Source organism: Halichoerus grypus, chromosome 2, assembly GCF_964656455.1.
Source record: "Halichoerus grypus chromosome 2, mHalGry1.hap1.1, whole genome shotgun sequence".
In the NCBI taxonomy this organism is placed as follows: Eukaryota; Metazoa; Chordata; class Mammalia; order Carnivora; family Phocidae; genus Halichoerus; species Halichoerus grypus.
Genome location: NC_135713.1, coordinates 114,254,633 through 114,282,174, shown reverse-complemented (window position 1 = coordinate 114,282,174; position 27,542 = coordinate 114,254,633). Strand labels below are relative to the sequence as shown.

At 44.1% G+C, this 27,542-nt stretch overlaps 1 protein-coding gene across 7 annotated transcripts in view; it reads left to right on the top strand.

Annotated features, from left to right (window-relative positions):
- The first annotated feature begins 741 nt into the window (after window positions 1-741).
- The window catches only part of SH3RF2 (SH3 domain containing ring finger 2), a 127,332-nt gene continuing 100,531 nt past the window's right edge, over window positions 742-27,542 (top strand). For 6 of the 7 annotated variants that reach the window (XM_078067344.1, XM_078067347.1, XM_078067346.1 and 3 more), the window contains exons 1-2: window positions 1,512-1,655; window positions 2,792-3,277. In XM_078067344.1, coding sequence (XP_077923470.1) covers window positions 2,900-3,277 — 378 coding nt within the window. In that variant the 5' untranslated portion in view covers window positions 1,512-1,655; window positions 2,792-2,899. Of the gene's footprint in view, window positions 815-1,511; window positions 1,656-2,791; window positions 3,278-27,542 lie in introns of those variants that run through there. The other variant, XM_078067343.1, reaches the window with a different exon arrangement.

Here is a 27,542-nt window from a genome sequence, read left to right as displayed (position 1 = left end):
GGTCCTGGGATCGAGCCCCACATCGGGCTCCCTGCTCGGCGGGAAGCCTGCTTCTCCCTCTCCCGCTCCCCCAGCTTGTGTTCCCTCTCTCGCTGTGCCTCTCTCTGTCAAATAAATAAATAAAATCTTTAAAAAAAAAAAAAAAAAAAAGAGTTGAAAATGGTTTCTGAAATTGACATGTACTCAAATCAGGTCTCTGCTCAGAGGACAGATGACTTCATCTGCCCCATCCTAAAGCTCTCCGCTGTTGTGAGCTCCATGCATCTTTGCTTTTTCAGAAATAACATGGAAGAACTTTCTAAAACATGTAATCTACCACCATCTGTTCTCGGGCCTCTTGGTCCCCTCTTAAGATTTTCCCATGGAGTTGTAGCTAAGTACTTTCTGCATCATAAAGAATTGTCATCCTTAAGTTGAGAGAGGAGATACAGTAAAAAGAAAAAAAAAGAACACCAGTTTCTAGTCCCAGTTCTGCCCCTAACTTACTGGGCAACTTCAAGGAAGCGCTTGATCTTTCTGGGCACAGCTGCCTCATCTGCAAAAGAAGTTGATTGGTCAGCTTGGGTCATTATCTTTTGACTTCCTGCCATCCCTGATGAGGTTTACCTCCCTTCAACCATCGCTCCTCCCCTTAAAGCTGTATCACCTTAGGACACGGTAGTACAGAGCGCGGAACACCTGTCTCTTGTTAGCTGTGGCTCCTGGAGTGAGTTATTTGACTTCCCTCTGTCTCAATTTCCTCCTTTGCAAATGAGGGTAAAGAAGAGTGTAGTGTATTACGGGCTTGCTAAAAGGATCAAATGAGTTAATACAGGTAAAGTAGAACAGTGCTTAGCGCAGATAAGGGCCACTCTGGGGTTAAGTAATATTATTGAGATTATTTACTTTATTGAATACCTATGTAACTTTACATGAAATGTTTATTGATAAATCAAGACATGAAAGTGTAAGTATTATTTGGGGCTATGAAAAGATTCCAGTAGGCCCTGGACAGGGAGAGAGGCTGGAACCATTCCTTTTTCAAAGCCCTTCTGTGCTTTGAGTTTTCAAAGATGTGTTTGTACTACCATGATATGACTTTTTTTTTTAATTTAAAGAGATTGAGCAAAAAGATCACTAAAGTCTGTCTCAAATCTACAAATTCAAGGATTGACTATGTTTTTTAAGGAGCAGTACTCTTCAGGTGCCTGGCTTATCTTTGTTATAGCTACCCTTAGTATGTTTGACCTTTTCAGCAAGTCCTTATAAAGGTTTAAAATAAACACAGTCACCTTGGCATGTGTATAACTGAGCATGTTTCAACTTCTGGGAAAGGAGACAAAATGAGAAAAGTGAAAATATAAACTATAAATATTTAGCCTTAGGGGCTGGCTTGTATTTTGTCCCTAATAATCTTTTCCCAGAAATCGACTCAGTTACATGGAGGAAAGATCAGTAGCAGAGAATGAACTGAGAGAAAAGCGCTGCAGACTGGCCAGGCAGTGAAAGCGTTAACAGGGCTGAGTAAGGCGATCCTTGAAATGAGTAAGACTCAGAGTTGTTAAAGTTTTCAAAAGCGCAGCGGCGGCTCTTGGGGAAAAGGAAGCGAGTCGGAGGGCTCCTGGCCAAGCAGAGGATCGTGCTGAGCTGAACTCAGCTGGGGTTACAAGCTCAAGGTTAGTGTCCCCCCGCACATCTCCGCAGAGCTAACGTCTTTGGAGAGTAGTCTCAGGAAGGCAAGGTGCCACCTCTCATCCTGGTGTGTCAGGTCCACTTGGCTTACTGGGGGGGCCAGCCGCCCTCCGGCCAAACCTCCGGGGCTGCTCTGCACAGTTTTGGCGCTTGTGAGGGACGGGTGACCTCTTCCCGGGAGACTTCTCTCAACTGGAGACTTCTTTTCAGACGTCTACAAGGAAATTGTTTCTGGAATAAGGATGTTTTCAGACATACACAGGCACACGCACACAACACCTGTATGCAGTGCTCCATCTTAATTTTTGCAGGTTGTGACCACAATCTAGAATTCCTATCTGTTTCAGGTGAAACTGAGAACACTTGTCAGAGTAACTAAACAGGCTGTGTGACTTCATCTTGTGGGAGGAATATTGTCTCTGAGGCTAGAATAATCAGGGAAGAAAAGGAAGGGAGGGGAGGAAGGTAGAAAGGGGAGAAGAGAGGGAGGGAGAGAAGGAGGGGAAAAAAAGCTTCCAGGCATCCTGGCCTGTAGTTAAGGAAAGCAATTTTTAAAAATGGGTTTCTCATAGAAATTTTTCTTGCACATTGCTAGAACAAAATAATGGGGGAGGATGCACAGTGAAGGAAATAATTCTACATCTGCATGAGGTTCAGATAAACATGTCTATGTAAACCTGTCTGCTTGTGCTGCAGATAACAGATAAACCTAGGGGAAGAAGGCCTAGACAGCTTCACAGAAATTGCATTCTGAGGAGGCCTTGATTTGAGAACTGAAACCGATTGTCCGGAGGGGAAAAGGAGCCCCTTTGAGCCCTAGCTGGGAGAGAGGCGTGCGTATGCCACTCCAGCGGCCCAGTTTCGTCTGTTTGCTCTTGCTTGCACACACAGAAGCAATGAGTAAGTCGTCAGTCACCATGCTGAATGCTCCCTCAGATCCTCCAGCAGCCAAGAGTTGAGCCTTCTACCTGCTAGCACTGAATCAGAATGAGTCATTTGAAACTTGGGTGCTGGAACAAAGTACTTGCAAACTGCCTTATGAGACACTGCTCCATGTAGGTGGGATATACCTCTCAGAGCAGTCACATTTTTTTCCTCTCTTCCTTTCTCATTCAAACAGGCAAGACATCTGACGCTCCCAAGAGAGACTGGATTTGCCTGTTGGGCTCAGCTCACCCTACAATGCGGACTTTGCCCCTCCAGGTCAGGACTGGAGTTTTAAAATAAAATGGATGATTTGACGTTACTTGATCTTCTGGAGTGCCCCGTGTGCTTTGAAAAGCTTGATGTCACAGCCAGAGTCCTCCCTTGCCAGCACACCTTCTGCAAACCATGTCTCCAGAGGATTTTCAAGGCCCACAAGGAGCTGAGGTGCCCCGAATGCAGGACCCTGGTGTTTTGCAGCATCGAGGCACTGCCGGCCAACCTGCTGCTCGTGCGTCTCCTAGATGGTGTGCGCTCAGGGCAGAGCTCGGGCAGAGGGGGCTCCTTCCGCAGGCCTGGCGTGCTGACCCCGCAGGACAGCAGGAAAAGCAGGACTAACCCCAGAGGTCTGCAGTCCAGCCCTTTCCGGCTGGTGCCTAATATCAGAATCCACATGGACGGGGTAAGAAAGATCTTATTTGTTCGTATCATGTCCATTTGGAGGTTGGATTTGTGTATACCAGCAGCTGGAAGTATTTTCCTGTAGTTATGTTTCAAAGAGTGCTGCCACTGATTTCCCCAGAGACGAGTTTCTGTGGGCAGTGATCATTTTACTGAAACCTGGTGGAATCCTGAGCCTATCTCATCCATCCAGGAATTCGTAGAATTGTGAAAGTCTCCTAGGCTCCCCCTGCTTCTCGTCGAGAAGATAGTAAAAGCCTTCGTGATTATTTTTCATCTTTCACTTCTGCTGTTTGCGTCCCAACCAGTGCATGGGAAATGCACGGAGGAGGGGAAAAAGAGAGAAAACATATCCAGCTGCCTTTTGCTTTTGAGATCTTTGAGAAGTTAAATGTCAGGTTTTGTTTTAATTTTACCCAACTCCATCTTCCCACCCCCAGTCCTAAAGCGCTAGTCTGACAGTGCTCATTCATGATCCGTTCGAAGCTGTCAAGATACTTGAGCACCCGAAGACTGTGCGGGAGGAAAGAGTATCTGTGGGTGGACTGCTTGATAGGAAGGCTGGGCTCTGAAGTCCAACACGTGTACAGGAGCCCTGCAGATGTCTTACTTTACAAAATGAATCAAAGGTACATAAAATGCTCCTCAGCGGCTGCCATGACCACAAGGGCCCAGGAGTGGCGCACAGGAGATCCTAGTCATGCTTTTGGTGTTTGGATAATGCGAATCACTCTGTCCAGCCATGTGAATGGATCCTGAGGACTTTATCTGACCTGGCTGCGAGCCTTTTGTGGGAAGCTGTGTTCAGGGCACATCTCGAGAGGAGGACGCAGTCCCTGTGAGTCCAGCAGGATTATGTGCGCTGTCACCCCAGCGGGATTATGTGCGCTGACACCCCAGTGTGTCAAAGTAGACACAGAAAGCTGTGACCTGAGTCGCTGGCATACTTAGGAAGTCAAGGCTGCATTCTGTGAAGTCTTACCTAATTTAGCTAACAGCTTTAAAGCTACCAGCCGAGTCCCCCAACTCCGTTGTGAAGAGTAACAGTGGGTGGGAGGGTCTTCTGCGGATTCCTTCCCGCAAAGGAGAATAGGCTTATGATGTGCATTCAGGACACTCTTCTAAAATGTTCATTTCAATGGCTCACCCCTCCTTCTGTTCAGTGCACCTCCAGGCTGCCCAGTGCAGTAGGGGAATGTGGAACCGGAGGAAAATGAGAGCGGGAAGAAGCGGGCCTTGGTGTGATTTCTTCACTGCAGACTTTTTATCGCCATTGTGCTCGTATGTGTGACCACATTCCAGAAAAGGGCTTGGCGCCCTTCTTTCAGGCTTCCTGTTAGCCCAAGGTCTAGTCATCAATCAGAATCCACAGGCCTGGAAAAGGCCGGGTGGGGGTAGGGCAGCAAACTTCTCTCAAGTGCCCTGTTTGGAGAGAATAGGGCTCTATCTGAGGTCAGCAAATCCTCGTTTGAATTTCTAAGACCCAGCAACCTCCCCCTCCCCCACCCAGCAAAGTCTGACTTGCCTCCAGGTGGAGTGTCTTCACTCACTACTAAGAAAGTGTTGCCAGACTGGGAGGAGGCCAGTCCCTAACATCTTTGAATGTTTTTGTTCAGGTTTTTATCTTTTTTGATGTGGCTGTGTTAAGAAAAGGTAGCAACGAAATGTATCCACGGCTACCAAGTTTTCGAACTGTAGAAGATTCCAGGCGCCTCCTGGCATAGGGAGCTGTGGGACCGAGAGGTGGTGATATGTAAGAGACAGCCGGTAAGATACTGCATGTCCCTGGAACCCTTTCACAAGGACTTGTAACACCAGACAAAGGCGCCAGTGACAGGGTCGTGCCCATCATCCAAGCCACACTGGAACAAGTCCTTGTCGGGAGGCTGCAACACAGAAGCGGGCTGTGGAGGGCCACCGCTTTCAGGCAGGCCCTGCCTTCGTAAAGACATTCGGCCAGAGAGCAGAGCCGGCGGCCTCCCCCAACCACCCCCGTTCCCTTCGTTTTCTGAGGCATCCTTACTTGCAGTGGCTCATCTCATCCCTTTTGCCTTCCCTCCATGGGGCTGTGAGGAAACTGTTCCTGGATGTTAGGATGGCTGCCATTCTGCAGCCTGTCTCCGCTTCCAAGAACGTGGCCATCTGTCCTGTAAGGGCACAAGCAGGCATGCATCCCTCAGCTAAGAGAACCGAGTATTGCCTGGGCTGCCACACTGGCCTAAGAGTTAGAGGAGGCCCTCGCATCCTCAGGCAGATCCTCACCAAGTGACTTGCCCTCCCTGCCTCCTCACTTTACCCAATGTAGTCAGCAGCTAGTAATACTTGCTACCCACTTCCTCCAGGATAGTGTGAAAACTATCTTTGCAACACACTCTTAGTGCCTTAGAAAACACATGCCCTGTAAATGCAGAGCATCATCACTATCATTAATTTAAACCTGGTATATGACTTCGGACAAGCCACTTAAGTTTGCTGGGTCTCAATTTAAAATTCTATAAAATAGGAAAATATATTGTAAAAACAGAGAGCCATTGTGAGGCTTAACTAATTAGTGTTTACATAGCACTTTGAGATCCTTAGATGAAAGGCATTTGGAAGATCATTATCATAGTAAACATTGTTATTGACTGTTTATTGTGCCCTGCCGTGCACAAGGAATTCCACAAAACACAGAAGGACTGATAGCCCTTGCAGGAGAGTGTAATAGGTATTATTATTGAACTTGAGTCTGGGATGAGTCCAGCCCAGGATAATACTAAGTATAAAGGACTCCCCTAAGAGGGCATAAATAACCTGTTGTCGCAGGGTACCATTTTGTAAAACACCTCTTCCAGAGGCCATGATGTTAACCTGACACTCTGAAAGAGTTCACTTAACTTCCTGTGAGTTCGTGAAGCCCAAAGTCTGTTCTGCTCACCTAGGCTCATCTAATAAACGAGCTCATCGGGATTTTCTGGTGGCTCAAAGAGACCTGGTGCTTCTCATGCCAGCCAGTATGCCGGGTGGAACCAGTTGTCACACTTCATGGTGCCAGCCCAAGAGAGAAAAAACAGTCCATTGTGCCTACCTGTCTAAAACCCTCCCAAGCCGATTGGGTAAAAAGAAAACTTGAGAAGTGGCTGTAGGTTTCTACAGCATGCAGTTATTTCAAACCAACAGGCGAGATCAGCAGAGTCTTGGACAGCCACTGGCTGTGCAGACCCCACTCGTTCTTACTGCTTCCCTCACTGCAGTCAGGCCAAAGGAACTTCACAAGCCTTCAAGAAGATAACAGCCTCCTGAATAGTTGAGCTCGCTTTCTCCTCACTGTGTGAATTTTTAGAAATTAAGACAGGCAGGAAAGCAGTGAAGCTTGCAAGCTGAGGTTTGAAAAATAAAAGAATTCAAATCCCGCTACCGCTGCTCCACAGTTGTATACTTTGGGTGAGCCCCTTAAACCTCAGGGCCTCAATTCCCCATCCGTGAATTGAAGATAATAGTAGTGCCTACTTCAGAGGGTTGCTGGGAGAAATAAATGAGATGATTCATGTCAATTAGCTCTTAGCACGGGGACTGGCTCCTACTCAGTAAATGTTAGCTGGTATTGTTATTGAAGTGACTCAGTACTTCTCACTCTAAATTGCACGCCCTCTTTCACCCGCTTGTTAATGGAGTGTCATCCAAAGATGGTCCCGGGTACCCTGATTTCTGGCCTGTTTGCTTTTTCTCCACATGATCCATGGCTATGATTCAGATGTGTGATTCTTCCCAGCTTGCACTGGCTTGGCCGCCCACTTCCAAGACCCTTAAGGAGCTAGGAGCTGATTCCAGAAGAAAACTTGCTAGCAACCTTCACTTCCCCAAATAACAAGCTCAAATGAACACCTCATGTAGGTCAAGAACCTTCCACTCCGCGTCTGTGATTCTTCTGTAACTTCTCTAGTTTTCCTTTCTCCTGACTCTATCCCCAACACAAATGTGTCTAGCCCCAGGTCTTGCAGGGCCGGACTTTCTCCCTTCTTTGTTACACATCATGCCAACCACACACATTTCTGTCTCACTTGCCCCAGCTCAGCGAAAACACACCTGCCGCCTCCAGCACACAGACCAGGTGGCTGTGTCCTAGAAACTTCTTCAGCTGGTGTTGCAAGCACGTGAGGGGGCTAGAAATCAGGTCAGAAAACACATGAGGGACTTGAGGCTGAGTAGAAACCAGAAGGTATCCATCTCCTTTTCTGGGTCTCAGCTGCTGTGTCTGTGACAGAGACAGTGGTTTCTGCAAAATTTGCAAGGGGCCTAAAACTATCCCAAGCCCCTGAAAACAGCAAGCAGGTGCCACCTGGGTCAGCAAGGACCGCATGTGACAGGTGGAGGAAGACATAAAGGCAGGAGCTGAGGTGGAGAAGTCAGGAGACCCAGATGGTTCTCCACCTTCACACACATTTGCAAATCTTTTTAAAAACCATATGGCGCCAAATTGGCTCTGCCCCCAACCTCTCTCTGTGTACATCCTTCCTAGTTACAATCCCTTCCCTTTTATTACTTACCATAATGTTAAGGATATGTCATCAGATGGAGCTGGGTTTGTGCTCGGATTCAATTATTTGCCTTAGGCAGGTCACTTAACCTCTCTTACCCCCAGTTTCCATATTTGTATAATGGAGATAATAATGGTGTGCCTCTATCATGAGGCTATTGTAAGATTAAAATGAGATAATGTATGTCAAAAGCTGAGTACAAATGCCTGGCACATCACAGATGCTGATAAATGTTAGCAACAGAAAATAACAAAACAGTAACAGTGGAGGAGAGAGCCTGCTGGCATGGGATTTGGAGTTCTTCGCACCCACACATAACCATGCAGAGACTTCCATTAAGAAATGAAGCAAAGGGGATAGCGAAAGGAAAGGGAGTTTTAAAAAGACAAGACTATAGTGATGGAAAATAATGGTTCTGAGTGGTTGCTAGAGATTATGGTGTGAGAGAGGATGTGACTAGAAAGGGTCATGAGGGAGTTTTCTCGAGTCAGGGAACTGTTCTGTACCCCGACAGTGGTGGCAGTTATAGGGGTCCAGGTGTCTGTTAAAATTCACAGGCATATATACCAGGAGGAAAAAAAAAAAAGTCTGTTTTACTGTCTGATGATGTTTAAAATATTTTTAAAACAGAAAGGGAGCTCTTGTACACTTCTTATAGTCTCTGCCTGATTTCACCTAGCCCAGTCTGATTTCCCTTCATCTCTTCATGTACTGGGTCAGTGCTGTTTTTGAGGAGGACTTTGCCATCATTTGAATGGCCAGGGTAATTCCTACAGATGGGCTCCTCTCTGTTTTAGCGAGCCATCCTATCACCTCTTTCAGTTTTCTCATCAGTTTAAGCTGTCTGGCCAAAGTGTTGGCCAAACACAGCAGCTCCGCGCCCCTAGGGTGGCCAAGGCACAGGGCTGGGGCAGCAGGCTCTCCTGATGCAACCTCGGTTATCCACCACTCAGGGCAGGTCACCTAAGGGATTAGCCAACACCTATTTCTGTGTTGTTTTCCTTTCCTCTTAGGAAAGGTTGCCTGCCCACACGTCCCTTCATAGGATAAAGAGAGATTACGAGAGCAGGAGGGAGAGTGCTTGTTCAGCCCTTTTACTCCTCATCCCTCCCATTGCAGACGCCACTACATAGCTTTGGGCTGTCCTGGGACCAGCTCAAATACAGCTCTCCTCGCTTTCCTTGTCTTCTCCCTTTCTTTCTCATTTTTTAAAAAAAACCATGCATACATATTAGAGCAATCTTTCACGAGGCGTATTCTACAAACTATGGATGGATGTTCCTTAAAGCTCTGGGGCCAAACAAACCCAAGCTTAAAACAGAGCTAAGGAGGGGCACCTGGGTGGCTCAGTTGGTTAAGCGTCTGCCTTTGGCTCAGGTCATGATCCCAGGGTCCTGGGATCGAGCCCCGCATTGGGCTCCCTGCTCAAGTGGGGAGTCTGCTTCTCCCTCTCCTGCTGCCCCTCCCCCCACACTCATTTTCTTTCTCTCTCACTCAAATAAAATTTTTACCAAAAAAATAAAAGAGCTAAACATTTTTTCCTTTGCAGCAGCATTGTCGGAACTTTTAGCATGCTGATGAAGTGTGAATCTCTAAGCAGAAAACTATAATAAGAAATGTTTCCCAAATTTCTTTGACAGTGGCATGCCCCTCTCCTCCCTTTTTATTAATACCTTGAATAATATTAATTGTCCATGCAACAAATTTGGGGAAATGTCTCATACTAATGCAAAGGCAGCTGAGCCCACAAAGAGAACCTGATATTGTAGTTAGAGACTCCTGACTCATTCCAAGAAGAGTTTTAGGCAAGTTCTTGCCATTAGAAGATATTTTTGGAATACTGTTTGAAACTCACTATCACCACCCTCTGTATGTTTATTTAGCTCCTATCAGTGTCCAGCTATAAGCACTATGGGAACACAGCAAAGTTAAGATTCTCACCTTCCCAGTGCTTATTGTCTAGTGGCAAAACCAACTAGTCGGTATACATGTATATACACACACGTGTGTGATACACACACACACACACACACATCCCTGACTCAAAGATATTACCCATTAGAAGATGTGTTATCATTTTAGTTATAGCACTTAAGGAAAAAGGAAATATCATGTTGGATATTCACTGTAAGATAAATCCAATTTTAGAAATGTTAAGATATGAAAAAAGGAGTGTCTTACTTATTGTCTGATTCCATTTATATAAAATTCTAGAAATGGCAAAACTATATAGTGATGGGGGGGTAATGCAAATGTTTTATGTGATGGTGTATAGGTTTGCCTAAATTTATCAAACTATACAGTTAAGAGTAGTGCATTTTTTCTCTATAAATTATAACTCAATAAGGTCAGTTAAGACAAGGAAGTCTTAGACTCAAGAGTGATGATTTATTAAAATGTCAGGCAGTGAGGTGGTTCAGTTTGAGGGAAATGAAGCTTGGCCAATCAAAAGAAACTTCCTAGAAAAAACAGGTGTTTTAATGGTTAGGAAGGACATGGTCAAGGGGTGAAAAGGCAGCATCTATCCTGGGCACATGGGTGCTAGGAAAGGCAGGACAGGACAGGAATATCTGGAGTAGAATCAAAGTTGGAGGAGAGGGAGAAGGAAACAGATGCAGAACAGGCCAGGTGACTGGATACCTAGCCTCAAACCACCACTGGGAAGACACATGTCAGGTGCTCTGTATGATAAAGTCTCTCCACAGCCACACTGGTTCCATGTCATCTCATGGCCCATGGACTGTATCTGCCTAATGGAGTCAGTGCAGCCAAACAATGCTCCAAGTGGATGGCTGAGCTCACCGGGCAAGTGAGGAGCAGTCTCCACTTCACTGGCAGACAAAGTCATTTTTTCCCCATTGGAATGGTTGGGATACCCGATAACCCTAGCATGTAGGAATGCCAGCTGGTGCATACAAAGTAAGGGATAGAACACAGGCAAGGAAAGAAAGACAAGTCTGTTTGTCATGAGCAGCTTCCTGCAGCTTGGGTCTCTGTGGCAGCCCCAGGGTCATACCGCTCCAGATCCCCAGCTCAGAAGCCAGGACATTCAACAGAATGCTCCTAAGTGCCTGCTCTGTACCAGGCTCTGTCTTCAAAGCTCACACGGTTGCAGCCTCATACCACAGATGCTCATGGGCTCAGACTCCAGGACTCAAATAATAGCTGAGTTCACCTCCGATCGCTGTCTTTTCTCCAAGCTTTTATCCAAGCACAAGGAGAACGGGCAACTTCTTTGGTCTCTCAGTACTGTGCTCAGAGCACCCAGCCCACAGCCTGGCCCATATTAGGAACCCCCAAATGTTTTGTAAATGAATGAACAAATAAATGAGTACCTTCATGTCTGTGGTTGACTTCATGTTATCATGGAATAACTCCTGAGGATGCAGGAATGAACTCTTCATGAATCAAGCCATTAGAGAGCTATGTGAGGAATGAGCAGCACATTATATTGGGCCTAACATCATACAGTAACTGAAATCTTCTAGATGTAAACCACCTTATTAAATACCTTTTTGGGTGACAGCACTCTCTGGAAAACACAGTGGGCCAAGTTCAAAACCACTTAGTTCATGAACTGCTAACCTACTAAGAACATAGGTAATGCCACTCCACATATGGCTAAACTTTGCGTCAGATATCACAAATTTTATATGCTCCTTTGATCTTGGGAGAAACATTATCTTGAGTTAATTGACACTTAGTCACAGGGATACCAATGACAGAAAGGAAGAGCTGTAAAAGAATTTGCCAGCAGAGTTATGAGCTGCATTGACCTGGGTTCCAGTATGAAAGGAAGGCAGCATTCCATAGGGACATGGCCCTGTACCTTTTGTGCTGCCAAACCTACATCACACACGTATATAAAAGATACATAAGATTTACCACTTCAATCATTTTAGGTATGCAGCTTGGTAGCATTAATGCATTTACGGTGTTGTGCAACTGTCACCACTATTCATCTCCAGAACTTTTTCAGCATTCCATACTGAAGCTCTACCAGTTAAGCAAGAACTCTCCATTGCCCAAAGTACATATGTGTGTGTATATATATGTGTATATATATATATATTTTAAAACTTCTTTCTGAATAAGAGAATAGGCATTTTAGTATTGTTTTTAAAATATGTATTCCAATTTTCTGCTACTTCTGATCTTAGTCTTCCAATAAGATAAGTAAATAAGTAAATTGTGATTCAAAACAACGGCTCTCAACTCATGTCCTGACTCTGTGCCTCTGGCCAAGTTACTGAGCGACTCTGAGAATCATCGCTATAAAAGGGAAACAGAAAGCTCACCTCCTCAGGTTATTGGAGGGAGGATTTAACAAGGTGATACCTGTAAAGTGCTTAGCCAGAGTCTGGACAAAGTAAGCTCCTAGTAAAGGTTAACTGTCTGCTTGCACTCCCTTCTAAAGTACTACCACACTTACTGCATTTGGACTGCTATTTTCCACGTTGTAGACATGGAATGACAGCGATCAGGGCCTCATTTGGAGGATAAATCAAGATACTTTGTGTAAAGTTCTTAACACGGGGCATGACACACAGTAAACCCAGTGACAATGAATGTGAGGCACTGTTGCTGTTATTTCCCATTCATTCAACAGGTATGTATAGAATGCTTTTTATGAATAAGACCTTTGCTGGGCTGTAGTGATGAACAAAAATCAATAAGATATGATCCTTGCTCCCAAAGAGCTTATGGTCTTTCAAGAGAGCCACGTGAACTAAAAATTATGATGCAGTTAATAAATCTTAAAGGACTTACTGTGGGTCTGACACTGGGTGAAGTACTTTTACTTAAACGAAATCTCACTGAACACGTTCTACAAGCCCCTGAGAGCTGTTGTTGTCTCTACTTTCATATAAGAGATTTGCGCTCAATTTATGTTCATATGAGACAACAAAATGGGAGAAAATGGTTACAGATAAAAATTTACAGCATCCTCTATTTGTGTTTGGGGCAGTTATGGAGGTTGCAGATGGTCTGATTCCTGATCACCCAAGCATTCACAGAAACCCACGATGCTGAGGATTGCAACCCTCAGAATAATTGAGAGGCACATACTTTGGGTGGTGAGTTCTGGCACATTGGTCTTGATACTGCTGGTTTTGGACACTGTGCCTTTCAGCCACCATCCACGTGTGCAGCATGGAAAGCCAAGAGAAGAGGTGAGAGAACTTGGACCATTCACTGTTACTCTTCCTTGAGAGGCTCATGGGAAAACTTTAGCCTGGAGATCAGGAGAAATAAGGAATATACTCCTGGGGTGCCTCAAATAGATCACCCCAGCCCAGGGGTTCAGCCAGACTGCCAGTGTTAGAGAAGGCAATAATGAAACTGTCCACCAGTCAGAAAACTGGCCCACGTGGCCGCTGCTACCCATCCTTAGGTCTCGGGGTCTCAATGTAACCTTCACTCCTCTGGGAAGTCAGCCCTCTTTCCAAATCCTAATCTGGCCATAGGTTCCTCCTCAGGTTCCCAGAGGCCCCAGTGCTGTCCTCTGTCTCCCACAGCACGCATCAGACGGTATAGCATTTTCCACTCACTTCTCTCTCCTACTGAACTATAAGCTCCAGAAGGTTAAGGAGGTGTCTTGTCTCCTCTGTACCTAGCAGACTGGCTGAAATGCAAACAGCATTCAGTAAATATTTAAATCCTGAATGTATGCTGCTTGCCATGTTGCACGAAACTGCAGTTAGATTCAGCAGCTTCATGGCTGAAGAGCTCCTGATGTCTTCCCCTGAGGCTAGAGGGAAAGGGGATATACGAGCCATTTTGTCCCCCGGATCCTTTCCAGCCCCTGTCTTGTTGACAAGGGTGTTTCTTGATGTCAAGCCAGGTGTGTTAGGAATGGCACGTAGGTGCTTGCAGGGGATTCAGAGGTAATTGGGAGGTGAAAAAAGAAGTCAAACCAGAATGGAGCCAGAGAGAACACCAACTGCCTGACATGCCACAACCCTCTGAGCAAGCTGCCCTGGATTTGCAGAATTAAGGATGATATTGGTACACACATAGAAGTATTTTAATTGGTTGCCAAGGCAATGCAGCAGAATCAGTGGGCATGGGGCAAGAATAGAACTCTGCAGAGCTGTGTTCAGGAGGGGTGTTTGTGATACTAACAAGCTGTGTGGATCTGAGAAAGGCAAGGCTGCACTGAATCTCATTTGGGACTTTTGCTTAATAAACAGGAATGGCAGAGAAAAGGAGAGACAGAAGAAAAAACTTCCCTTCCTGGCTTTCTGGAGAAGCAGGAAGGACAATCTTCTGAATTTCAAGTTTCTCCTTGGGTTGGTAAATTCCCATACATGAAGGAAATCCAAGTAGACTGGTTCCATGCTTGAAGGCAAGGGGAATAGGGTGAGTGAAGAATGGAAGGAGATGGCCATGTTCTCTTCCTCCTGAGAAATCATAGAAAGATCCAGGACACAGGAGCCTGCATTTGAATAGAAAGGACATTGCCCATCTTCTTTTATATTAGAAAAGAATTTCTGATTAAACATACATCTTTTTATTGTTTTGGTTTTATTTTCTGAAGATTTTGAAACACTAGGATTTTTTTTTTCATTGTCGTAAAATTCTGCAGTTGAGACATGTTCTGGGTTTCCTAGCTTCCCCGTTCTAGTGGCTATGCCAAGGCCCAGCGAATCAAGTAGACTTCATCCTGTGGAGTGCTTGTCCTGATTGCTTGGGCAAGGAGGGAGGGACCAGGAAGGAGAGAAGCCAGAGAGGAGGTGGACATGTTTATCAGTCAGCACCTTAGCCAACGGCCTTCATGTAGTTCACACCAGGTGCCAGACGCTGTGCGAGATAACCATGGTTTTCCTTGAATCCTCCTAACAACCTGTGGAGTCTGTGGTATTTTCCCACTTTAGAAAAGTGGCTAGGAAGTGTCAGAACCAGGATGTGAACCAGGTCTGCCTGCAACCAAGGACTGGGCTCTTAACCAGATCAGTCCAGGTGACCAGGACAAGCACGGTGGTTCCCTTGGAGCTCCACGGAGCTCTGCACTATCTGCCATTGCTGGTTGGCACCAACACTACCATTCTGATGTTGCTGATAAGCTTCCAGACCAAAATGTCATCTGTGGCCAACCCATTTCCATGTTAATGATGTGCTATGTCTTAACTGGGTGCCACTTGGTCAGAAATTTAAGGTTTTAAGTAGTAGCAATGAGTTTAGGTGAATAGGGAAATGAGACAGGGGGAGTGGAGTCAGAGGAAAGAGGAGGGTAGAGAAGAGAAAGGCAGAAAAGTTTGCATCTGTGATCTACACTGGGGTAACAGAAACCAGGGAGGGACAAGGAGGAAAGGGAGGCAAGCTGATCAAGTGGCCAAGTGCACAAGGGCAGAATACTTGGGGAGATAACGTTATCAGGAGTTAGAACAAGCTCTGACCCCGAACTGGTCTGCTTTGCCTAGAAATGTAAACAGAGTCAGAACGAAATATTTATGTTCCATTCCTTTTGGAAACCTGTCATCTGGACAGGCAAAATGGTCCATTATAGGTGGGGACAAAAAGAGCCTGAAATTCAGGAAAGTCAGCTTCTAATCCTGCCTTAGCCGAAAACCAACCATGTGACATGAAATGTATCTGAGTGCTTAATAGATGTTAGCAGTTACTGTAGTTACAGGAAAAGTCCCAGATTCTCTGAACCTCCAGATTCTAACATCTCAAATGTAAAATTTGTCCTTTTTGTATTTTACAGAATATACAAATGATGCACAAGAATTTGGATTTATGTTTTTCAGAAATAAAGGTTTTTGGGAAAATAGGTACCAGTTTTGAGCCCTTAGAGCCTTCAAGGGACTGCGCTAAATACTTTACCTGCAAAAGCTTTTAAATCCACAGAGCAACACTGTTTTACAGATAAGGAAACTGAGGTTCAGGAATACTTGAGTAGCTTGCCCAAAGTTACTCCTATAGACTGACTCCAAGCCCACATTCTTGACCATTCTTGACATTATGCTGGTTAATCTTGCAGCAACACTAGCTCTGTCTCTCTTATGCAAAGAGCATGTATAGCACATACCTTCTTTAACGTATTAACGTGGCATTTGTAAATTTCTCTCAAGTCATGTCCTTTGTAAATCTTGTCACTCCAGAACTACATAATACCGACCACATGTGCAGGGACTGAGTGAGTCTTCTAATTCCTTTGTATTCTATGTCTAAAAGAGATCTTAAATGGCCTCCAAGCCAGCCATCCACCTCTCCTGTGCTTCAGTCCTCTCGGACTTGCCACATAACTGGTGCATTTAAATCTCCAGTGTGGGGGAGTTTTCTGTGCCTGAACATACTCTATTCCCTCCACCTCTGGGCAACAGTATTAGAAAAGTCTTCCTGAAATTGAGCCAACAAAACACAACTGTCCTTTCTTTCCGTGAGTGATTACAGGTTGTTGAAGGCAACTAAAAGAGGTGCAGTTTATTTTTATTTCTTATTTTCTCCAGGCTGAAATACTTCACTTAGTTCATCTGGCGAGCTGGTTTTAAGTATTCTTAACCCAGGGGGTGAGATTGAGGAATAAGAGCAGGGGCTCTGAAGTCATAATAGTTAATAAAAATCCCAGTTCGACCTCTTGTTAGCTGTGCGACCTTAGGCAAGTCATTTAATCTCCCTGAGCCCTGATCTCTCCCTCTGAGAATGGGGTAACGTTACCTGCCACATACATTGGCTCTGAGGATTAAATGACATACTACAGGTGACACACTCAAGGACTGGTCCATAAATGCATACTTAATACATGTGAATGATTTTTGTTATTCTTCCCTATTATTATTGCCAGTCTCTCTGCATAGGTATCCATCTTATTTCGCTGAGGGCACCTGGTCCAGGGTCCAGTTGCTTTCTGTTTAAACCATGCACAAATAAGCATTACAGAGTTTTGTCATATGAAAGATCTCTGAAGTATCTATACACTGGGTTTCAGGTGGCTTCAGGAAGAATTGCCACACTCCTAGAGAATCTCTCTTGGGATCTCTTCCTGGTAAAGAACCTCTAGGTATAACAAGCCTTGCTAAAACAACACTTTAACAGGAATGTTATTCTTGAAAACACCAGAGAAAATACCTTTCCTTTGGCTCTAAGTTTTGGAGGGCACATTTAACATTTCTGTGGGGGCATGGTAGGTTACTGGCATAAAATAAACTCAATAAAAGGAAGATATTTTGCATTGCAATAGTAATACCAATAGTATTCATTCATTATGTAAACATATATTGTTTACTAGGTACCAGATACTAAACTAGGCACTACAATATAACCATAAACAAGATAGACATATAATATACACTCTCCTAGAATAGATAAAAAGAACCAAAAACCCCATGGTCTTAGTTGGGTTCCCCCAGAATCAGACCCTGTCATGAAGATTGAGTGCTTATAGATTATTTGAGAGATATAATGACATTGGCAGGAGAGTGGGGATATAAGGGATGGTGGCTAGTAAAGGTGTGTTATAAAGCTAGTTACCACAGGGGGTGACTGGAGCTTCATCCTTTAGGAAAGCTCTGGGAAGAAGCTCAGAATTATCCTGGCCAAGAAGTGAAAGATCTGGGGTATTTATACCCATATATATCTGTCAGTCATTGGTTAAGAGCTGCCCCAAGGAACAAAGTAGATTCTAGAAGCTCAAGGGAAGGCTTCCTACAAAATTGTAGGTGCGGGCTATTGGAAGTAAAGCTGGATTGCACAGAAATGGTAAAAGTATCTGAAAAAATGTGGGTTGAGTACCATCTGCATCATGCATACACACTGAATTACCAAAATAATGACAAAATATGATAAAGCTTGCTCTATAAACTAACTCTACACAAAGGTTTGAAATAGAGGATAAAAGGGAAGGTTTCTGACCAGAGTAGTCAAAGAATGCCTTGCTAAGAGAAGGCATTTTTGCTAAGACCTGAAGGATGAGAGGAAGACAGTTGAGTGAAGAGCAGAGAACTGGGTTGCAGCTCTGGAGAACATCCTGAGCCCTGTTCCCAGAGGGCAGAGGGAGCTTAGAGTCTGGGGAACTGACTAGAGACCCAGATGACTGCAGGGGGGTGGGGGAGCAGTAAGGTGAGCAGTATGAAAAAAGGCTTCAGGGGAAGGTCTAGAGGGACCAAGGTGCCATGGTGATGAAGGGAGATTGGATCCTACTTGTAGTGAGAAAGATCCAAGACTAGAGCTGACATGACTTTCAGTTTAATATATACTTTGGCTCCTGTGTGGGAGATTAATATCTGGGGGACAAGGATGGAAGTAGAAGATCAATTCTAGTCTTCTGGCTGGGGGGCCTGGACTAAGATGGTGGCAGTGATGGAGAGAAGTGGATGGATACATGAGCAAATCTGAGAGCAGAAACATGAGAACCTCCTGCAATTTGGCCTCTTAATGTGTCACTCACCTTCACTGTGCTAAGCACTTCCATTTAACTCTTGCAACCTCTGCATGAGGTATTACTTTCATCCCCATTTTACAGGTGGGAAGACTTAGGTTCAGGAAGATTAACTTGCTGAAGGTCACACCAAGAATAAGAGACAAAGGTGGATTTGGCCAAAGTCAGTGCTCTTAAGGAGCTCTGTTGTAGCATTAAGACAGAAGGGTGGGGATCAGCCACATGTCACTCTCTCTGAATGTGTACATCACTGTTCACTTCAACAGTGTTCACTTGCAGGATGTCTGTGAGACAGAGAGAAAATCTCAGGCATTAAAACCCAAAGCCACAGGTTTGAATCCCAGCTCTCTCACTTGCTGACTATCATTATAACTTTCTGGGCCTCAGTTTCCTTCCTAGTAAAGTTGCATAACACCTACTTCAAATGGTTGTTCTCGAGATTAAATGGTAGGTTATAAAGTTGAATCCGTAAGGTGTCCCAGCATCACTTCAGACCACCTCCCCAGGTGCCTCCAGCTGGGAGCAGAATTAGGGCCAAGTCAGGCTCCCAGCCTTGGGAGTTGGTTCAGGAGACTTGACTCTGAGGACTCTGGGACAGGTTCCTTCAAAGGGGAACTCTTCCAAGCAAATTCCTCCCATGACTCTGCCTGAGGCCCGACCTAGACTGAGTACTGTGTAAAGGCACTCCTAAATCGAGTTCATCTCAGGCTTTTTTGAAAAATGCTACCTTATAAGGAATCATAAAGCATAGGTGCTGAGAGCCACAAAGGGCTATAAAAAAAATCTCACCTGGTGTCTTACACACACGTGAAGTCTAAGGCTTAGCGAGAAGAACAGACTTCCCAAGGCCACACATTTGTACAGTGAATAGGCACGAGGACCAAACTCCAGGTCTCCTGAATCTCAGTCTGAGCACTTTGTGTGTTACCAAACAGCCTTGCATCTTCCACAAACCATTGTAATTAGTTTGCTGGGCTTGGGTCAGAGGCCTCCAAAGCAGATTTCAGCATAAAGAATATTTTTAGAAGCATGAACACATTCAGATCATGTGTAGTGTTTTGCACTGTGGCCTCTTCAGGGCACTTTCAGACCTCTGGAGCCCAACTGCAATTTGGTCTGAGAAGCAAATAACCATTTACATAGTCTCACAGTTTATGCCAATTTTGAGCCTCAAAAGGCAGTTTCCAAAGACTCAGGGGACAGCACAAGGGAGAAGCTAAACAGAAAGACAGACCAAAACTAAGTGGCAATGAAACCATGTTTCAAATGAAGAACAAAAGGTCTGAAAATGCTAAGCATGGAATTAGCCGCAAGTGCCTCCAACATCATGGATATTGTTATCCAAAAGCACTTTTGTAGGCAACCATTTGCCTCACTCCAACGATTTTGGTTTTTGGTTTTGTGTGTGTGTGTGTGTGTGTGTGTGTGTGTGTTGCTTTTTAACATTTTAAATTATTTCCAAAGAATAGAAAAATGATCACTGGGTCACAGGAGATGAATATTTTCAAGCCTCCCATATATAGTATTAATTTGCTTTCATCTGTGTTTGCAGAACTCTTTCAACTGCAAGTTACTAAAACCCACCTCAGGCTACCCCAAACAAAAGTGGGAATTTGTCAGCTCGAAGAGTGGCAACCTCAGGGCCTCTTAAGGACCCAGATTGTCCTGTCACATCACTCTCCCATGTCTTGATTCCACTTCTTTCTGTATATTGGCATCATTCACTCCAATTGCAAATGACATTTTCCATGATGCGCATCAAAGAAGGTGAATCCTCCTGGGTTCTTAGTTACAAACAATAGAATCTACTGCAAAAACAGATTCAAGAGACAGGATTCATAAAAAAGGATGTGAGGCAGTTCACAGAACTTCTAGGAGGGTTGCAAAGCCTGATTTGAGGGCACCTTGCCAGGAACAATGCCCCAAATGACCAAGGGTTGCCTTCCAGGGCTGACCCCACTGGCACTGAACACTGAGGCTTGCCCTGGCCCTGTTCCTCCTACTGCTGCAACTGGAGGTCACCCTAGCTTTAGCAAACTCTGCCACCTTGCCACCAAATGGAGGTGAGTCTAGCCTGGTCCCCTCTTTGTGTCACTAGCTCCCAATTTGAAATTCAAGTCAGGTCTCTCCAATTGACAAAACCTAAATCCCTGACTGCAAGCCATACTGATAAAGCTGGCATCTGAACTTCTTAATTTTGAGGCAGTTTCTGCCACCCACCAAGATTTATAATGTAGGTGAGTTCCCAAACATAGAAAGGGGGTTCAGATACAGGGCATTCAAAAGAATCCTGAGTATGTACTATAAGAAACACAGCAACAGCTCAGATTTACACCGTCCCAGCTCCATAACACCAGGAGAGAAGGAAAGTCTCTTCCAGCACCACCTAGTTCAGTACCTAGCACTTAGTACATACCTGTCAAACTGAAAGGACCCAGAAGCTTTAAAAAATAAGGCCTGATTCTAAATCCTAAGACTCCTTTGTGTCCGATCCTGACAAGACTAAGATGGAATTAAAGTCTTATGTCCTCCTCATTTCCCTCCATATGAAAGATTTGTTCCCTGAGCTTTTGTTTAAGATGGCCAGGTTGACCTACCTCACCTAGTCTTTTGTGACTGTCTAATTTCTTTTTCGGAGGTAGGGGGAAAGAACATAGCATTTCTAATAAATGGAAATCTGGCAGTTTTACCAATGGAAGTCTACTGAAATAGAAAATGAGATTCTTGCCTAGGAAGAATATTAATAGGATGTAAAATTGCTATTGCCACTTAAAGATACATTAGCAGGGTCAAAACTGGGATCAAAAAGAACCCAGTAGGCAAGGCAGATGGCAAATAAATTCTCAGTTTCATTGAAAACAGGGCAGGAAGTTAGAATGCAATCCCTCAAAGAGTGTTCACAGGTAGTGTGATATTTGATAACAGCAGCAACTGATGGAAATTTTTATACAGATGCTGAAATTAGCTTTGCTAACACATATTCCTGTGGTCAGCACCACCCAGCCTTGACTCTTGCAAAGTTGCCCATGGAGATAAAGTGAAGAGGCCAAACTGGTATCACTTTTGAAGACAGGAGGATTTTTTAGGAGCCACTGCTCTCCTGCAAACATCCTTTTCTTTCTTTCTTTTTTTTTTTTTCTTTTTAACAAAAGAGTTTTTAGTGGGGAAAAATCCTAAGGGGTTCACCTTTAGATGTCATTTGTGACAGTCTCCCTAATTTGGTAGTAAAAATAAGGATGTGTTGAGTCGTAAGAGTTTACCCATTTCTCTGGAAAGCACATTCTTCAACTCATCTCCAGATTACTCCTGCCTCTTTCTGGCCTGGGGGAAGGGAGAGAGCCAGAGAGAGAGAACATGGCCATAGTGGATGAAGTAACACTCCGTATTTTAGGTGCAGATAGGGAACTATTTCAGGATTCTTTGGAATGAAAGGACTGAAATACCTAAAATATAGGAAATAATCATTGTGATGAGTGGTCAAAAGAATTTTTTAGCTTTGGTCTAAAAAAAAGAAGTCTGGGCACCCACTTGGGGGCATGTACTGTAACCACAGTGGTGTTGTCATTTTAACTGAAGTTGCTGACTGCGGCTGTCAATTTAGTAAGAAAGAGAAGTTGGCCAAATCAGATGTGTCAACCTGATGTCAATTTTTATATTGATACTGTTTAGACCAGTGTATCCAAGGAAATTTCCTTTACATCAACACAGTTTGTCAGCTCTACGTATGGACGACCTTTCCGGGTGTAATTTGCAAAATTCCTTGCCAAACTAACTTGAAAAAAAATGGGAGAGGGTGACTAGAGGATCGGTTTCATGGAGATCTGACGAGTGGATCTCAGGCATGGTGGGATCTATGAGTTCACAGTGATCTGAATTCTGTCTCTCTCCTCTGCCTGCTGCTGCTTTCTTCATTCTCAGGGAAGTTCTTTCCAGGAGGAAGATACTGGCAGCCAAAGTCTACATCATTCTTTTTTTTTTTTCCCAAAGTTTTTTTTTTTTTTTTACCAACATATAATGTATTATTTGTTTCAGAGGTACAGGTCTGTGATTCATCAGTCTTACACAATTCACAGCGCTCACCATAGCACATACCTTCCCCAATGTCTATCACCCAGCCACCCCATCCCTCCCACCCCCCACCACTCCAGCAACCCTCAGTTTGTTTTCTGAGATTAAGAATTCCTCGTATCAGTGAGATCATATGATACATGTCTTTCTCTGATTGACTTATTTCGCTTAGCATAATACCCTCTAGTTCCATCCACGTCATTGCAAATGGCAAGATTTCGGGTTTTTTGATGGCTGCATAATATTCCACTGTATATATATACACACCACACCTTCTTTATCCATTCGTCTGTTGATGGACATCTAGGCTCTTTCCATAGTTTGGCTATTGTGGACATTGCTGCTATAAACATTGGGGTGCACGTGCCCCTTCGGATCACTACATTTGTATCTTTGGGGTAAATACCCAGTAGTGCAGTTGCTGGGTCCTAGGGTAGCTCTATTTTCAACTTTTTGAGGAACCTCCATACTGTTTTCCAGAGTGGCTGCACCAGCTTGCATTCCCACCAACAGTGTAGGAGCGTTCCCCTTTCTCCACATCCCCGCCAACATCTGTTGTTTCCTGACTTGTTAATTTTAGCCATTCTGACTGGTGTGAGGTGGTATCTCATTGAGGTTTTGATTTGGATTTCCCTGATGCTGAGTGATGTTGAGCACTTTTTCATGTGTCTGTTGGCCATTTGGATGTCTTCTCTGGAGAAATGTCCATGTCTTCTGCCCATTTCTTGATTGGATTATTTGTTCTTTGGGTGTTGAGTTTGGTAAGTTTATAGATTTTGAATACTAGCCCTTTATCTGATATGTCATTTGCAAATATCTTCTCCCATTCTGTCAGTTGTCTTTTGGTTTTGTAGACTGTTACCTTTATTCTTAAAGCTCTTAATCTTAGAGAAATGGAGGGTGTCTTCTTCCATGACAGGGCTACCAGGAAGACTCCAATTAGCTTACCTTGGGTCCAGTGTGCCTCTCTGAGCAATTGTGGTGAATAGGATAGAAAGAATACTCTGATTAGTCAGGACTAGGTCCCCCAGCCAACCCTCAAGCCAGAGGGCAGGGTGGGGTCAGCCCTCCGGCACCACAGGGACTGAGCAGAATTATTAGGGAATACAGGAGAAGTGGTTTACAAGAGGAAGAGGGTCTGCGCAGAAAAATATGTCCAGAAGAATACATTTAAATCCTGGGTACGTTTTTAGGATTATTAACTTTCAAGCACAACAGTTAAAAGCAAAAGGGAACCAAAATTCAAAGTACCCACCCCCCAACACCTTATTATTTCCCTGAACCCTCTCATTTTCCATCTAGCCTTTTCATCACCGCACAAATCAATCTATCAAAATCCTGCTCGAACATTTTAAGGTCCTGTTCAAATGCTGCCTCTTTGGAAAATCTTCTCAGTTGGTCCCCACAAGATTCTGTCTCCCTCTTCAGCTCCTGTATCCTGACCCAGCTCGCACTACCTTGCCCTGCCTTCATATGTATTATATACACATGCTTTTGCTTTATGCCCTCTGCCCCCTGCACCACCATATTAAAACTCAGAAAATCCTTTAAAAAGAAACAGACTAAGGGGGCAAGAGAAGGAGGAAGAAAAGAGTCTGAGTATTTCTTGTCTGTTTCTCCTCCTGGACTCAATTCCTAGGGGGCAATGACTCTGCAATGTTCAACTCTTCCTTTTTTTATGTCTTGCACAAAATAAACACTGCGTGCATGGATGGATGGATGGGTGCATGGATGGATGGATGGATGGACGGGTGGATGGAGGGATGGATGGATAAATGAATGACTGTCATTACAACTAAGAGTTAGTTGTAGGCTGGCATAAACTTTCCCCTTGTACTAATAAGGAAGAGTTCCATTGCCTGAAGGGATTAAGATCAGCTGATCTTAACTTTATAGTACAAGGTGTCCTAACCACACTGAGAACAAATAGTACATAATACACTTAAATTATTGCAGAAGAGAACTGGTTTTAATGTAATGAAAAACTACCCTCCTCTCAGGCTGATTAAGTACCAGAACCCCTCCTACCATCACTTATAACTACTTTTCAAGTTTCCCAAAGACAAGGGGCTGGATTAAATGTTGTCAGGTGATCCTCAACCTTGTCCCTCACCCCCAGCTCTTTGATTCCTTGGAGTTCCCCCTAAATGTTTTGGGTTTTGTATTGTAACATCTCCATATCACCAGAACATCCAAAAACTGCAGTTCTAGTTAAGTTCTGCTTACAGAAAAAGAAGTAAGCAGATTGTAGAGACTTGCCCTTGTCTGTTTGGGCTGTGGATCCTTCAGTGATCCACCTCAGGGCTCTGCTGAGTTTTTATGCAAAATGCTCCAGTTGAAAAACATTTTTTGTATGTTCTGAGAATAATTAAATGAGGTAGCAAACTCATTTTTGAGGATTTGTTCTTTCTGACAGAGCTGTTCAGAAAGCCAAAACTAGAAGAACCCTATCTTAGCCATTTGTAGTTCTTCAGTTTTTCTCCTAGAAATGGCACTGCCATGTTTTGTCGGTGGTGTTTACCCTCAGGCTGTGTCTGATTCTATAAGTAGTCATCAAATGAAGATTGATGTGAGTTCAGTTGTTCATCTGGGGCTATATTAGCCCCACAGTAAACAGTCAGTTGACACGCTGTGTTACAAATCCCTGTAAAACTGTTCTGAGCAATCTTCATTTTACTATCTAGAGCCATCATCATTTTTGGGTTTTTTTTTAAAGATTTTATTTATTCATTTGAGAGAGAGAGAGCACGAGCAGAGGGAGGGGCAGAGGGAGAAGCAGACTCCACAATGAGCAGGGAGCCCAATGCAGGGCTGGATCCCAGGACCCTGGGATCATGACCTAAACCAAAGGCAGATGCTTAACTGAGCCACCCAGGCGCCCTAAGCCATCATCATTTTGGACGAGGGTGATGGCAGTCTTCTCTCTAGAGAAGAAAAAGAAAGTTGAATTTCGATTGTAATCATTTCAATAAACGTTGCCTTTTGCACAGAGAGCATTAGACTGGGCATTGTAAGGTTTTTAAAGCTGAAAAGAACTAATATAGTCAGTGTTTACGATAACTACTCTAAGTATCATTCATCCTTTCAGCAAATATTTATTTATCAGCCACCACCATATGGCAGACAGATTGCCAGGCTCAGGGGGAGACACAGTGGAGAAAAGTGTACATGCAGTTTTCTCTTATGGAGCATGCAGTCTAGTGTTAGGTAGTGAAACACACAAATAAATACATAATTTTAAGGTGTAATTTTAAGTGCAGTTGGTCTTAACAAGGAAAAGCCTTGAAAGCTGTGGCCTTCTCATGAGGAGGGATATTTTGGATGATATTTGAGGAGGGAGACATAATTAAGATGAGGATCAGAGACCAAAAAAGGTACTTCCTGAGGAAATAAAGGGTAAGTCAGGATAAGCCAACTGAGGAGATGGGCAAGGGTATTAGAGACAAAGGAAATGGCTTGTGCAAAAGTCCTGAGGAGGGCAGAATGAACTGCTAGAGGACAGGACGTAAGCCTTGGAAAGAAGGAGAAAGGAGTCACAGGGGAGGAAAGGGGGAGGCAGGGACCCAATCAGATGTTAAGGACAATGGGAAGCCACTGATGTTTTAGAGGAAAACAGGATGATCCAGTTTACATTTTCTCAAGATCATTCTGGCTGCCTTGGTGAGAAGCACTGGGTGAGGGCAAAGTGGCAACAGGAAGACCTATTAGGAGAACATGGCCAAGGGAGATGGTGATGGCAGTGGATACAGAAGTGACATACTTGAGATCCATCTTGGAGACTCGGTTCCCTCAACTGTAAAGTGGAATTAGTAACAGCCATATCATGGGGCCATGAGAATAAAGGAAGGCGGTGTGTGTAATGAGTTTATAACAATGCTCGACACACTGTAGGTGCTCAGTAAACGTTAGCTATTGTTGTTGTTGTCATTATTTGCAGACCAACGGGAATGATTTGAATAAAAACTCCCTCCTCTGTTAAGAACCCTCTGGACAGGGATTCCAGTTCACAAGAATTAAAATATACATTCTATATCCAGCACTGTACCGAACACTGGGAGGAACACTGGGGAGAGACGAGATACAGTTCTGGCACTCAGAACAACCCACATTTTATAGGTGGGAATGAGGAGATATAAGATGGAAACTCATGACACAAACAGGAGTGATTAATTATAAGTAGCGAGCCAAAGACCCTTTAAGGGAATAAGAACTGTTTAGCTTTTATACTTGAGGTTAAAATCTGTCAGTTGGAACAATGATATTCAAACAGAAGTCCGAATATGAGCTGAAGACTGTTTAGGCAACCGTTTAGGCAACTGCTTCAAAACAAGAGTTTTGCTGGAGAAAAGGCTCCCAGTGTTTAAGTAAACTCTGAATAGGTATCCGTTGACTCTCCGAATTTGCCCTTTGAGGATTTCTGCCCAAGTCAGTCCCTGACCAGCAGCTGGGCACTGACAACAGTCTATTGTCTCTGTCAGAGGAACGAAGATGCCGCAAGATCAAGTCATTCAGCAGAAATTGCCAAAAATGAAGTAGTATTTATTTAGTACATGCCAAGTGCCAGACCCCATAGGTGGGCATTATTCCTCTGCTTTGTGGAGGAAGAAGCTGATGCTCATTGAGTTCAAGGAATGTTCCTGTGGTTACAGAGATTGTAAGTGGTAGAGAGGGTGTTTGAATCCAGGTCTGTCTAATGCCAGGTGCAGAGTCTTGAGCACTATGTAGGATTATCTGCAGATGACTTTGTGGCACTCTCTCTCTCTTTTGTAGTCAACAGTGAGGACACTTAGAAGCTGAATTTATGGTGGATTATTTCCCTAGAAATGTACCTCTTAACTTTGATCTCAGGGGATCCCTGAATTCCTGACACTCTATAAAAAAACTGTATGAATGTTTGCCTCTGTGATATTTCCTGGGGAGAGAGTCCATAGCCTTCCTCAGAATGTCAAAAAGTCCATGACCCTCCAAAATGATAAAATTTGACCTAATCTGTCAAAATTTAAGATGTGTGTACTTACTAATTTAATAATCTCACTTGGGAAATACTAGCAAAGTGCTTAACAGTATTTGTGCACAGATTCTCAAACACTGCATCATTGTTTATAAAAAAAAAACACTTGGAGGGGCGCCTGGGTGCCTCAGTCAGTTGAGCGTCTGACTCCTGATTTCGGCTCAGGTCACGACCTCAGGTCATGTGATCCAGCCTTACCTTGGGCTCCATGCTCAGCCCCGAGTCTGCTTGTCCCTCTCCCTCTGCTCCTCCCCCTGCTTGCTCACACTCTCTCTCTCTTAAATAA